Raw genomic sequence first — 15,431 nt, 5'->3', positions numbered from 1 at the left:
CTCTCTGACTTGTTTATACCCTATTAGTTAGATCCGTAATTGGTACATTTCTCCAGGTGAGTATAGACTATGGTGTCAGAAAGGAATACGCATAGAGGGGAAAGGGAAGAGAATGAGAGAAGGGGAGATTAAGAAGGAGAAAGAGGAAGAATCAAAAGAGCCTGCCAAGATCACATATGATAATGATTGGTTGACTGGGACATGGATCGCCATGGCAACCGCACACAGAACACAGAACACTGTAATAGTTCACCCCCGAGTAGCCTTCCCCAAACAGCACCTACAGCCCACATACTTTTACTGTGATGATCTTGCATGAACACCTGTGCACTGTGTTTACAGATTACCAACAGGAAATGTATTTTCTCCAGTTCTCCCTGTCAGTCTACTGTTCTTCAAAAATGTATTGTGCTATATAACTCCCTTCATATGCTCACTGGAGTATACTCCTGCAGCCTCCTCAGTATTCTAGAAGGAGAAATTGCATTTTAGATCAGGATCTCTCTTACTTGTTTATGCCCTATTAGTTAGATCCGTAATTGGTACATTTCTCCAGGTGAGTATAGACTATGGTGTCAGAAAGGAATACGCATAGAGGGGAAAGGGAAGAGAATGAGAGAAGGGGAGATCAAGAAGGAGAAAGAGGAAGAATCAAAAGAGCCTGCCAAGATCACATATGATAATGATTGGTTGACTGGGACATGGATCGCTATGGCAACCGCACACAGAACACTGTAATAGTTCACCCCCCCCCCCCCCCCCCCCCCCCGCCTCAGTGCCTGACGACTGCCCGCGTGGGGCCCGCTCCTGTTTGCACAGTCGCCACCGAATGTTTACCCCCGGTCTACTCCGGGGGCTGCAACACGCCGTCTCGTACACGTCCGAGCCTCCCTGGCATTTATGATTTTTATTAAGTGAAAGTTCACATATGATTATGAATAAGTTTGTATTCCTCCCACGAAGGTTGTCTGCTGCCGATCTTGCTGCTGCTCAGCCGCCATATTTGGCGACTGATCGCAGAAAATTAGGATGATCTACAACTTAGATCCACATGTGTTCTTAGCTCAAGCAGAAAAATTGGCAGCCACTGGCTATAAGTGCAGGAAATTTGACTAATGCATGAAATGATGCCTCAAAAAATTGAACGAAAAATATTTGAATATTAAAGTAGTCATCATACATTATTTGTTTAATGTCTGCTGTCTTGTTTGATATCTATAGTAAAATGCGGAATTGCATCTTTTTGTGTATTACATAAAAGTGGACCACTTAAGTGTACTTAGAGAAATCTTCGCGTTAAAGGAGCAGTGTAATGATGCCACCATCAAATATCCCAGAAATCAATTTAAAATTAGAATATATGACACTACAGAGAGCTTTATGATACTACATCACACATATGGAGACATTTGTTTTATTGTTGCTCTTTGTGCAATATCTTCTATAAACATGATTTGTTATTTTTTAAATTGATCTGACATTTCTGCTTTTTAAAACATATAGCTTAATGCAGATGTGACCTTACTCAAACTTTTACAAAGTTTAATTGTGATGTCTTTACTGCTACAGTTATGTTGATGTAGGATGCATGGTAGCATTCTTTCATAGATGAGTAAATTCGATTAACAAAAAGTGAGCTCTGTTGTTAACATTGTATACCCCCAGTGCTATCAAATGGGCATATCCTCAGGTTAAAGTTGGTTGTGATGTTACAGTGAGCCTGCCGTGGATTCTCCCCGGGGTTCACTTGTTGATATGTCTGGGATGTTCTTAACAGTGTCCCTGAAAACAGAATACCATTGGCATCATCATTAACAGTGCTAAAAACTTTCAAAAGGATACGTCCATATCTTTATCAATTCTGTTATTCTGTGACTTGATTTTGTATAATCTATATACAGTCAAACCTGTCTTAGCAACCACCTGTCTACAGCAGCCACCTGCTGTATATGACCACTAAAACCAATTCCATCCAAGAGAAGAAACATGTTAAAGAACCTATCTGTAGCAGCCTCCTGTTTTTAACGCCCACTTTTTGTCATCTCCCATGGGTGGCTGCTGTAGACAGATTTGACTGTATATGGCATTAGTTTGATTTATGAGGTCTTTCTGACTTTGCATCCAATGCAAATGACGAATGAGGGAATTCTTATTTGTGCCAGCATATATGTCGTTCTGATCAGTAAAAAATGCTTTGTTGGTTTGGTTTTGTTTGGCGCCCAGGTTCCACGGTACATTATCTCCCTTCATGAGCTGCTGGCACACACACCCCACTACCATGTGGAGCGCAAGAGTCTGGAATATGCAAAAAATAAACTGGAAGAACTGTCCAGGGTGAGTGGCAGTGAATGATTGCACAATGGATGAAGTGCCATTTTCCACCAAAAAAAAAAAAAATGTATATATATATAAATATATATATATAAATATATGTATATATATATATATATATATATATATATGATAAAACCTTTCTGATGATACCTCACATGCTGCATACAAAGGAACGAAAAAACAAATCCCATATTTTCTTATCATGTTCTTTGTTATTTTAACAGTTTTGATTGCAAATATCTCTAATTGCTAAGAATAGAGTAAGCTTATTTTGTGCTAAAATGCTTCTAGTGTATCAACATTTCATCTTTTTTTCCTGTTACTAATGACAACATGTTCATTGGCGTTATAGTTTTTTTCTTTCTTTCTTCCTTTCTGCTATAGAAGTTTAGACATGTTTGACAAAAATTATGCTTCATTTAATGTTCAAGTTAGCTTTAGAATTTATCTAACAATGAATGTAATGTGTTTGTGAGAGTTTCATAAAGATTTGACAGAAAAAATGGAAAAAGTAAGGGAATTGTATAAGTTCACAGGTGTACAAAAAACAGTGATGTAGGCCACTATCTGACGTGCAATTCATTCAGCACTCTTTCTCTAGTTTTTATAAATCTGTCTGAAGAATTTAACTCATAGGGGTTTAGATTGCTGAAGAAAGTAAGATTTTCATCATCAAGGATGTTCACTATATTATGTGTGTCTCTTCAGGTGATGCATGATGAGGTGTCAGAGACGGAGAGCATCCGCCGAAATCTATCAATCGAGAGGATGATCGTTGAGGGATGCGATCTCCTCCTCGATGTGCAGCAAATGTTTGTCAGACAAGGCAAGTAATGATATATCGACCAGCTCCTATCACTAAACATTGTACATTTCTTCTTCTTTCTTTTTTTGTAAACATACCTCATCCGATGAGAAACAGAAGGGTGTTATTGCAATTCCGGGGAGCATTGAGTTATCAGTATCAAATTGTAGAGCTTGATCTCCTCTACATTATGGTGGCAATTTTAAATTATTTTCATTTTCAGTAAAATGTTAAAAATTAAAACCACAAGGGTGCTATCTCCTCTGATATTTGGAGCAATGTTCATAAATCTACACACTGTTGATTATTAAGTAAACTTTTAATTTCATGAAGTTGATTGTTTCATTTTTATTCATGCTCAAATCTTAGAATGCGATAGTGCCCTTTTGGTTCTCAGCTGATGATTTCCAGCTTGCCTATATAGCAGAATTTCATGTTTTATGACATATTTGAGAAAGAGGCATTCATGAATATTTGTGGCTCCCTGGAAACTTCTGTCTCACAAGATTAGATTAGGAGAATGAGAATATTAAAGGATAGAGAAAAAAAAGAAAGAAAGCAAGATTGTAAACTGACCAACAGATCAGCAAACATGCAGAAAAAGACAGACAGTGATATCTTGGGAATATCAGATACATCAACCCATACCATATTAGTCATATACATGCTAATCAGTAAGAAAATAAGAATTTGGTGGTAACAGAACATTTCAGGAAGGAGTGATGAAGTCTCAAAATGGAAAAGACGATAAGACATTGCTGACACTATATATGATAAACTGCAGTTGTGTGTTTCTTTTAAAAGTATCTGCATTTGACAGTCATCATATGAGCACTCACATCTTATGATGATGATCATGATGATGATGATGATGATTATTATTATTATTATCATTATTATTATTATTATTATTATTATTATCATTACAATTCTTATATAGCACACAATACCTTTGACAAGGTCTCTATGCACTTTAGAGAAAGAAAAAAAAAAGAAAGAAAAAGATAATAAATGAAACAAAATTCTGCATAGATCAGCATCTAGAACAATCATTATGCTTCATTTTGAACAGATAAGTTTTTAAGGATGTTTTGAACTTTTCAATAGTACTTGCATACTTAATTATAACTGTGATGACATTTAGATACACATATTTACTTAGAGTTATAATTTCTTTTGTCTCTTTTTGGACAAAAACTTGACTTATCAAAAAATTAAGTGTCTTTTCTAAAGGATGGTCTGCATATCTTACATCAATTGTTTTTGTCAGATTTTCATACCTTTTTGCAATGTTTATCTGTATTTGTTCTATGCTTTGTGTCATGCTATGTTTGCATTTTGACCATTTTTATTGGGGTACCACAGGAAATCTGATCCAGGTGACCCAGGAGAGGTCGAGACAGAGTCGCAGCCGCCTGGGCTCGTTGGGCGGGAAGGTAGAGAGTAAGAAGGAAGGGGTGCGCCAGTGTTTCCTCTTCACCAAACACCTCCTCATCACTTCCCGCACCTCTGGGGGGAAACTCCACCTCGCAAAGGTCAGAGGCAGCTGGTGTCTGTGTGTCTGTGTGTCTGTGTGTATGTGTGTGTGTGTCTGTGGGGTGTGTGTGTGTGTGTGTGTGTATATGTGTGTACATGTTTGTGTTTGTGTGTTTGTGTGTATGTGAAGAGCTTCATCGCAAAATGGGCTAAGCGCCAATTTAAAAGATTTTCAAGTATGTCCATCATTAGATAGAGCAAAATAGAACCTTTTGGGTGATACCTCACTTTATAACATAACAAGGTACATATCTGAAATTATAATTAAAAATATGTCAATTTTCTTAATGTTTTCTTTGTTTCTTAGCAGCTTTAATCACAAATATCTTGACTTCATAAGAATGGAGTAAGCTCATTTTGAGATAAAACTCTTCATGTGTTTGTGGGCAATACATTGTGTAGATGTCTTGTGGAAGGGGTATATCGCACAGATTATTAGTTTATTATCACACATTTTTCGTTTGATATTATCCCTTAGTGCAATGGCATCTTCTGCAATTTTCACACTGGGTCTTTGAGCCATGTCAATTTCAAATTTCTTTTTTTTTTGTAATTTCATCTTATTTTTATTTTGTATGTGATGAAGATGGAATAAAGTAGAAGCAAAATGGTGAAATGTGTAACATTAGGCAGGTTTTAATCTCTGCAAACATACTTGTATCTGTAATCAGATGAGAGATGAAGTCTGTAAGTTGTTCCATTCATCTTTGTTGCTACTTTCAGAGACTTCGATTCACGAATTGCATAATTCAAAGAGGAGGTATATATGAATGTAGAGATAATCATGTTGATGTGCTTGGAAAGTCCTGCATATGTCATTAACTTAGATATGTCTACAAACCTCATCTTTGCAAAATTGGTTCTGGCATTGTGTTTACTGGGAGTTAACTCTGAAAACATGAGTACTATCCTAATCATACAAATATTGATAGTCAACCAGCAGAAAAACATATGTATGAATATTTTTGTATCCATTCAAAACACCAAATTGATTTTGATCCCAAGTTGAAGTATTTTTTTTTACATTGCTTTCAACCCGATGATTTTTTAAAGCTTACAGTTGGATGGCTTCCGGAGAGATAGTTTTTTTTTTTTGTGGAACAAAGTGCAGCATCCATTAAGGTTCACCAACAGCAAAGCCAACATGCATTCACGGAAGTAAAACTTTAACAAACTCATCTCCACTCCAAACTTGGCCATTGTCTGTGAAATATGTTCGCATGTCCCAAATACCAGCATCCCTTCGTCTCCAAGCTGTGAGACGGGAGATTATACCGTCGCATAAAAATGTGATAACATTACGACAGGATGATCTGACTGCTGCCGAGTTGGCGCAAGAGAGCCGCCCCTCTTGGCAAGGAGGTTGACATTTATGCAGTGTCAACATGTCTGGCAAATGCTCTGGCTGGGAGGGCAATGTGTGTTGAATGAAAATGAGTCACATCCAGTCTTCACAGAGAAAGACAAATCTTTTTCATTTCAGGGATATTCACCTCATCTCCATGCCCCCCCCCCCCCAAAAAAAAGTAGATAGTGTCATGTGCATTGCAGATTGTCGTTAACGTGCTTCCCTGTTGCATGGCAAATTGTCACTAGGCTGTGGGAGTGCACATAGGGTTAACGACATTTTGCAATGCACAGGGAAGTGCATTAACAACATTCGTCTATGCGCACAGCGATAGATAAATGATGGAACTACAGATAACTCTAAAAGAATGCACATCCTTATATTGTCAAACTGTCATTTCAATTTATCAGGTTATCATTCTCGAATACTAACATGTTTAATCGTGTATATTCCTATTCTTGTTTTTTAATTTAAGGCCAAAATATGAACTTAAGTGAGAAAATACTGTAAAAAATACATTGCGAGAGATTTCTAATCAACATATTTTTTTTTGCTCTCAAATACTGTGCAGGTTGGGGGTAAAATTCCCCTCATAGATTCCACCCTCGTTGAAGACTTTGACCCCTTTGAAGATGAAGGTAGGTGTTCAGCCCTGAGAAAAAGTGTCACATTAACTCCTTGGATAATCATCCTATCATTTTTTAAAAAGTCTGTGAGTCCTTATTGTGAAAAAAAACCTTTAAGCTTTCTTGAGGAGATTTGTATTTGATACTGGACTTATTGACATTATTTCATATGAATATGATTTCTTTTTAATTGCATGAATCCGTAATTACAAAGTGATAATCTTAACTGTTCAAAGGAAAATCCTATTTTACACCAGACTGTATATGGCCATAATTTCCATATAAGTGCAAATGCAAGATATTTCAGAACTAGCAGATATCAAAAAACTGAGAGGATTTTTTTTTTTGTCTAGATTTTAAACATAAAATGTTTCAAGGCTGAAAGCTGATTACAATCTCCAAAGTGGAGATACAATTTGCTTGAATAGTTTGATAAGAGTTACGTGTAATATTTCATTTGAAAGAACAAGTAGTCATATAGCTGAAACAGCAAAAGGCATCAAAATTTTATACTTAATACTCACTTTGCTACTGTTTGCTACCACTTCAATGTCATTTCTTTTTAAATTACCTGCATGCATGTATAGGTCTGAAAGTCTGAAATAACTCTGAAAGTGGTATTTTGTTGCAGGCATGCAACTGAAATTTTTATGTTCACATTTGATATAAAAATTTAATCTGCACATTAGCTGATTAACCCTCATTCAAATTTTTATTTCCTTGTCGAACGTCATTCACTTTATTATGATGACTATGTAACACATCTATTTCCAGAAATTGCATTTCTGTACTTTGATGCTTAGCATTTATATATATTGAATTTTACTAAACAACTTTGGTGTTTTGTAAGGTTGATGAAATAAGTTACTTTCATTTAAGCCTATTGTTTTTCATCCATCATCACTTCTTGTGGTTGCAGCATTGTTCAACATTTTTTGAAGCTAGATTTGTAAATGATTCGGGAATTGACAGCATACTTTAACCCGTTGAGGACGAGTCCGGAGTATACTCGGGCAGGTATCTATGGGAAATGAGTGTTGTAGCAAAATCAAACCGTCCTCAACGGGTTAACACAATAAAGCTCATGTTCCTGTTTCAAATTGGAAATTTGGAAAAATGCTGTTTCAAGTTTGTGCAGATATAATTGATATAACCATGTTCATCTATTTTTTTTCTGATATGAGATACACAGTAAAATTCAAAATTGGCCAAGTCCTTATGGACAAGATGGTAAATTTCTGTGACGACGTTACAATAGGATTTGATGGGTTAAAATCTGTACATGTTATTCCGTCTCTCCCCCAAAAATCTGTGTTTGTCCTTGAAGGTGTCTCCAACCAGTCAGGCCAGTCAACAGACTACGACAACCTGGACTTCAAGCTGATAGTGGACTCCAAAAGTGGCCCGCCGCTGGTGATCACCCTGGTTGCGTCCACACCACAAGAGAAAGCCGCATGGACGAGTGACATTAGCCAGGTGAGAGTAGCATTGATAGCCGTGTATCTTTGATTCACTGCAGTGACCTGATATGATCTCCTCCTGAACATTTATATCCATGTTCAAACTGGAAAAAAGAAATGGAAAATGAACAGTTGAATGTTAGTTTAGTGAGACATGTTTTAGTGATTTGTGAGACCATCCAAATTAAGTAGGTTTTCTCATCTTCTCAAGATTGTGGATATTTTTCTCCATCAGCCTAGCAATGAGCAATTCAGTTTACCGGTACCTCTTCCTGGTAATTTGATTCAACACTTGGAATCCAGTTTCCATGTATTGATATTTGCCATGTTGTGCAGCTACCATTAGATGAGCTTTCTGATTGCCAAGGGCAACTGTTTTCATGAAGGAGCACCAAATTTCAAGTTTTGGATGAATTGGGTAGACCAGTCTGTTTGGTAAATGCAAAGTAGCGAGACAGTCGAGGTACTCATGGCTAGGCTGCGACAGTGTTTGATAATCTTCACTTGAACAAAAACCAAAAACCAAAAACAGAAATGATGTGACTCGGGGAGTGGACAGGAGTTGCGTAAAGAGATAGTTGACTGTAGATTGAATCAATGCCTCCGGAGATTCAGCGTATTGCAACAGCCTATTCATAGTGCTAGCTGTTACATCATCATAGAACATCAATGCTCTGTGATCGCTTCGTTTGTGATAACTAGTTGGTGCCTACGCTTACAGGAAGATGCCTAGGAACCATTGTCCAAAAGTGAAAGGAAATCGTACAGTTAAACTACTGATACTGCAAGCCATAATTTGATGAGTACCAATTCATGTGGCATGTTAAATCTTCTGATGACATCTAGTGCAAATCGCTGGTGCTTGTGGAAGGGGTCTGCAACCGTTATTGGTATGGGAGAGGACTTGGGGCATGCAAACTACTGCCTGCTGTGACATGCAGAGGAGTCTGTATGTACTCGGGGAAAGATGAGCAATATATGTCCTATTGAAGAAAAAAAAAGGCTTAAACAGAGATTGTGCAAATGTAATTCTTAACCCATTGAAGACAAGTCCCAAGTATACTCGGCAGGTGTCTATGGGAAAATACCTGTTGTAGCATTATCAGCCCATCCTCAATGGGGTAAGACCAATCAATTAAGCCAGTTTACAGATCATATCAGTAGTAAGAGAAAATACATAAAAACATAATTTCTTACATTGATTATTACTTGATATCTGCAAAATGACTTTATTAGCTTCATAGAGGAAAATATGCCTCAATGTTACAAGTGCTTGAGGTCTGTCCGTAGTTTTATTCTCAGACCCCCTTAGCTTCCCTTCATCAGAAAGATGCTGCCTTATATTATTCTATTTCATTATTTCTTTTTTGGTTGTAAATCTTGGGTTTAGCATGTCATTCGGAGAAACTGTCTTCTACTACGCATTCCTCTGAGTAGGATATGACCTCTCAAATTCTTCTCCCCTCCTCCCCCTCACCCCCCCCCCCATTGAGCTCCCTCACTGACTTTTCTCCTTTCTCTGTCTTCTCTATTTTATCTTCTCCCATCTGCTCTTGGTATAATATCTATAATTCATTCCCTCTTTCTCTGTCTGTGGGTATCTTTTCTCCTTCTAGCTCATACTCACCTGTTCTGGATCTCCCTCTCGTCTCTCCGTCTTCTCTGTTTTATCACTTTTTTTACTCTCAGTTCCCTCAGCTCTCTCTTTCTCACTCTCCATCTCTTTCTGTCTCTGTCTCCGTCTCTGTCCCTGTCAACCAACTTCATTCTTCACTCTATCCATCTTTCCATCACCTGTTCCTTCATTCTTCACTCTATCCATCTTTCCATCACCTGTTCCTTCATTCTTCACTCTATCCATCTTTCCATCACCTGTTCCTTCATTCTTCACTCTATCCATCTTTCCATCACCTGTTCCTTCATTCTTCACTCTATCCATCTTTCAATCATCTGTTCCTTTATTCTTCACTCTATCCATCTTTCAATCATCTGTTCCTTCATTCTTCACTCTATCCATCTTTCTATCATCTGTTTCTTTCTCTTTCTCTTCCTCTCTCTCTCATCATTCTCTCTTCCTTTATCTCTGTTTCTCCCAATCTGTCTGCCTGTATGTCTGTCAGTCAGTCAGTCTGTCTATCTCTATGTATCTCCCTCTCTCTGACTCATTATATCTATCTCTTTATCATTATCTTTGCATGACAGTGCATAGACAATCTGCATTACAATGGCCTTCTGGACAGCTCCATGGAAGACAGTGGTTCTTCCGTTCATCTGCCGCAGTGCATCAAGTGAGTACAACTTGGTTTACGGTCGTTACCATGGCTACCACAGTACACAGTTTTTCTCCCACTTAAAGAGAGCAGTCCTACCCACAAAAAATATGAACAGTGAGGGCTGGAATCATTTCACAGCAAAAGAAAATGATGATTTGTGCCTACGTTTGGCAATGATGTGTGACCATCACTGTGTACCTGATCGACATTAATGAATTGGATTTCAAATCAATTACTGATGTGGCAGTACACTCATAAAAGTGCCAAAGGAATGAATGGGAACAGGGGAGTCTATGGGGGAAGATTCAACATGAACTGAACCAGTGGCCATTATCTGAATGTGAAGCAGAGGATGTAGAAAAGATGGCTATGGTAGTATACATACATCAATATCTTTTTTTTTTTTTTTTTTTTGCTGTGAGAAAATCTTAGTGTAACCACTTAGACTATCCACTGATGATAGTTTCTTATTTGCTTCTCCATTCTCTTGGTCAGTTGGTGGAATCGAAAAATCTTCTAAAATGTTTCATACCATTTGACATGTGATCATTTTGATTGGAAATGCATAAATGATATGCAAAAGACTGCTTTTTTTTAATTATTCTTATTGTTGCTGTTAAGAGGGTGTATGTTTTGCAATTGAAGCAGATCATACACCAGGGATATGCCAACTTTAATACAAATATCTTTGGTTGCAGCAGAGAGATTGCACATGAGAATCACCAACAATAATACTCCTGTAGATGTTTGAACGGCAGTCAGGCACATAAGTCTCATTTAGTCTAAAAGTGCAGTGATCACTTCGTATATTTTTTTGTTTGCACCCTGAGTTCACACACAGTGACCATTCTTTGCACCTCTGCACCTGTCAACACAATGTGTTTATGTGGCATTCTTTTTTTTTCAATCTCAAGGCATTATTTTCTTCCATGGAGATGAAATATGAATGTCCTTTGTTTGACAACAGTCATGCAACACTAAGAAAAAATGTCTTCCTACAATACCATATAATCTTCTTTTTGCTCTGTTATTTGTTATAAGATCTTACCTAGAATTTAAGGGGTGGGGGGAAAATGTTTTGATATTTTTATACTTAACCTGTAGAGGTTTAACTGTTGTTAGATTGGTATGATGGGAAGTAACGTTTTGTTTAAACCTCAATGACACATGTTCATATTCTCATGTAATCTTTTGTCATCATTGCAGGCTTTAGTTTTTATCAGTCATGTACGTGATAATCAGAAGAAAAATCCCAATATCCACTTGGATATTTATCTCTTAATCTCAAAGCTCTCTCATGATTTCTTGTCTTTAACCCAACTGCACTATCCCCCGGCAGTATGTGGAAGCATAGCTCCAGTGGGGTTAACTGTCACTGTGCCTCACCAGTTAGGTATTATGCGGACAATGAAACGGCCACGCTTCATTTTGATTTTATTATATATTCCTCAGTATTATACAATCTCTTATATCAAACTAGTTCCTCCTCCAGATCCCTTGGGTATTTTATTTTATTGAGGGGCGTGGTTTCCTCCTAAAAGCAGCATCCTAGTGCCATGGTGTTTAAGAGCAGAACTTTTATATTTGCATGAATGTAAACGTAAATGTGATCGCTGATTTTCTTTTTTACTCATTTCTTCTTCTTTTTTTCTGTTTGAAAAGAAAACAAAGCAGAATTGGGGGAAAAGGATGAAAACGTGGGTTAAGCTTTTCCAGAACCACAATGCAAGTGTCAGTAAAAGAAACTGCCCAAAAAAAACTTCTTGGCTAATATAAGGACATTATTTCTCAAAACTTTTGTAAGGAGCTGGTAGATAAAAGAAAAAAACAACAACATTTTCTGGGTTGGTTGGTTGGTATGTTTATTGTGCTCTGTGCAGTCGTGTTTGTGAATGAAAAAATTAAGAATGATTGCATTGGATCAGTCATGACTGCCTGACATTTATGCCATCACAAACCAGCATATCTATTTATGAAGATCCTAAAGTGCCACTTTATCCCCCCCCCCATTCCATTTCTGCTTGCAAACTATATCTCATGTCCTGTTGGCCTTTAATCCACTTCGTAATGGAATTGCAAAGATGAGAATGCAATATTCTTTGTGTGTGTGTGTGTTGTTCTTCAACATTTTGTTACGACCAAAATCACTCCGAGAATGATCGCACAAAAGAAACAATCAACTGATGTTCAGGCGGTTTATTAACAGTGATATTGTAGGTACAGACTGGTAATCGGTTTCACATCAGTACAATAATGATCAATAGAAACAAATATAAGTCAGTAATGGAATCACTTACGTACGCATTACACGCAATATCCCTGGAAATGTCCAAATACGATGCTCGATGCACAAACGAATGATCCGCGATGCACCGATGAATGATTCCTCTGACGTAACTCCAGAGGCACAGGTTACGATAGTCCACGGTATAGATCTGGGGTAAAATCCACGATATACGTCCACGGCGAAACGTGCAGAGTCCAAATGTTGTGACGACCACGTCCAGTTGATGCGTTGAATGATGATTCACTTAATATTGTCCAGCTAGGAATCCAGCCCGTCACAGCTTTTCCGTAGCAATGTCCTTTGACATAAAAATGGTGTCTATACCCAATGAAGGCACATTAATTCTCTGCAGGCAAAATGTCTCCCAGGCCTTATCTCCACAAACATAACAGGTCAGCAGGTAACACAGGACTGACTATAACAAGTCGCTTCAGAGCCAGAAGTGACGTAACTCTCAGAGCAGAGGTGTTGGGTACTCTGCCTACTGCAGAATTTCTCTGGCTTATATACTATCCATTCACCCCCTTCTAGCACATTCTATAACTCTCTCCAACCTACTAGCCAGTCCAAGTTCCAGGAAACCTGGATGACTCACTGCCTAACTATGTACAAAACATCATTACCAAGAATAACTACCAATCACATTGGGCTACAGGGACAGTGCCTCACTCAGCCAAATATGTAAGCACTTCCCAGAAAATTCTGGAAAGGGTGAACTCATTCTAAATTGAGTGAGTTATAATGTATTTCCTCTTACATGCATGTACTGTGTAGTTACATTGTATACCACCTAGAAAATTCTCCACTGATCTGGTCAGCCTGTATGTACTATATCTATACCACATAGAATGTTCTCCATTAATCTGGTCCACCTGTGTACATACACATTAAAACAGCCCGGCATACAGTACATCATACATGTACGTGTACATAACTACTAGTGTGTACATTTGTGACACCATCCCCCATGGGAAAAAGAAAGCCTTGCTGTAGCAAGGGTTTCTTTTACCTTCACAATTTCTCATTGTTATTTGCAACGAATGTGAGGTAAAGTCCAAGTCAAGCAACAATAATCACATACTATCACATGCCTTTTGGATAGCTGTATTAATTCCATGTTCTCTTTTCATGGATACTATTTACAATGATATTGCTTAGATTCTGGGAGCTTATACAATCATATCAAACTGTTTTGCACACATTAATGAATATGCTAAACACATACACTGGAAATGATACGCGGTGAAAACTTTTCACCTTTGATACTCTCTTCAAGTTACACTCTTGACAGAGCGTCGGCAATTACATTGTTTTTGCCTGCCACATGTTTGATTTTGAGTGCATATGGCTGCGTCATCATGCTCCATCTGAACAACCTGTTGTTCTTCATTTTGAACCGGTCTAAAAAGACCAAGGGGTTGTGGTCAGTATAGACCGTGATCTCCCCTTTGCTATTTGTCAAGTACACTTCGTATTGCTGGAGGGCAAGGATGAGACTCAGAGCCTCCTTCTCAATTGTGGAGTACTTCTTCTGGTATGCATTAAGTTTTTTTGAGAAGTAGCTAACTGGCCGTTCAGTGCCTTCTTCATCTTCTTGGAGCAAAACCGCTCCCACTCCTACATCGCTAGCATCTATTGCCACCTTGAATGGCTTTGCGAAGTCAGGAGCTGCCAAAACAGGCTCGTTAGCAAGGACTGCCTTTAGTTTCTCGAAGGCTCTTTGACACTCATCAGTCCAGGTGTACTTTGCCTTGCCCTTCAGCAGGTTTGTTAGGGGGGTGACTACAGTGCTGAAATTTGGTACAAATTTCCTGTAGAAACCAGCCATGCCCAGAAATCTGAGCAACTCCTTCTTGGATTGGGGAATGGGAAAGCCTAGTATAGCCTCTACCTTGGCTTCTCTTGGCAATACTTGTCCCTGACCGACTACATGCCCGAGATACACCACTTTGGCCTTTGCAAATTCACTCTTTGCCAGATTAATCACCAATCCGGCCTCCTTGAGTCGATCAAAAAGTTGCCGCAAGTGTGTAATGTGCTCCTCCCACGTGTCACTGTACACTAGGATGTCATCAATGTATACTACACAGTTGTCAAGTCCAGCAATGATTTGGTTTGTCAGCCGTTGGAAGGTGGCTGGAGCATTTTTCATGCCGAATGGCATTACTTTGCATTGGAACAAGCCATCTGGTGTAGCAAAGGCAGAAATCTCTCTGGCTTTGTCGGTCAAGGGCACTTGCCAGTATCCCTTTAGAAGGTCTATTTTACTGACATATGCAGAATTTCCGACCCTGTCAATGCAATCTTCTAGTCTTGGAATGGGGAAAGAGTCTGTTTTCGTCACGGCATTCACCTTTCTGTAATCTATACAGAATCTTTGAGACCCATCCGGTTTGGGCACCATGACGATTGGAGAGCTCCAACTGCTTTTACTCGGTTCTATTATGTCATTGTCTAGCATGTATTGAACCTCTTCCCTTACTTTTTGCAGTTTGCTTGGGTTTAGTCTGTAAGGGTTTTGCTTGATAGGGTCAGCATCTCCTACATCAACATCATGTACAGCCAGAGGGGTGCAGCCTGGTTTGTCTTTACACAATTCCTTGTACTCATGTAACAGACTAGTCACATCTTTCCTCTGATTTTCAGGTAGGTAGTTCAGTGCCTCATCTACTTTCCCTAACATCTCTGAGTTAGACAACCTGGCACTAGAGGGCTCACTTCCATGCTCACCTTGAGCTTCCCCCTCTTCCTCTACTTCCTCT

The 15,431-nt window shown here is 38.5% G+C and overlaps 1 protein-coding gene across 1 annotated transcript in view; it reads left to right on the top strand.

Annotated features, from left to right (window-relative positions):
* LOC139741704 (ras-specific guanine nucleotide-releasing factor 1-like) overlaps positions 1 to 15,431 on the top strand; it is a 157,939-nt gene that overhangs the window by 117,089 nt on the left and 25,419 nt on the right. The window contains 7 exon segments of the mRNA XM_071652286.1: positions 2,224 to 2,334; positions 3,043 to 3,160; positions 4,505 to 4,674; positions 6,595 to 6,661; positions 7,977 to 8,125; positions 10,312 to 10,397; positions 11,722 to 11,775. Of these exon segments, the coding sequence (XP_071508387.1) occupies positions 2,224 to 2,334; positions 3,043 to 3,160; positions 4,505 to 4,674; positions 6,595 to 6,661; positions 7,977 to 8,125; positions 10,312 to 10,397; positions 11,722 to 11,775 (755 nt within the window).

This window comes from Diadema antillarum, unplaced genomic scaffold (assembly GCF_040938485.1).
Source record: "Diadema antillarum isolate AM-2024a unplaced genomic scaffold, OU_Dant_1.0 seq00000946_RagTag, whole genome shotgun sequence".
Lineage (NCBI taxonomy): Eukaryota > Metazoa > Echinodermata > Echinoidea > Diadematoida > Diadematidae > Diadema > Diadema antillarum.
The sequence above is the reverse complement of the archived record's forward strand: the minus strand, read 5'-3'. Positions and strand labels throughout refer to the sequence as shown.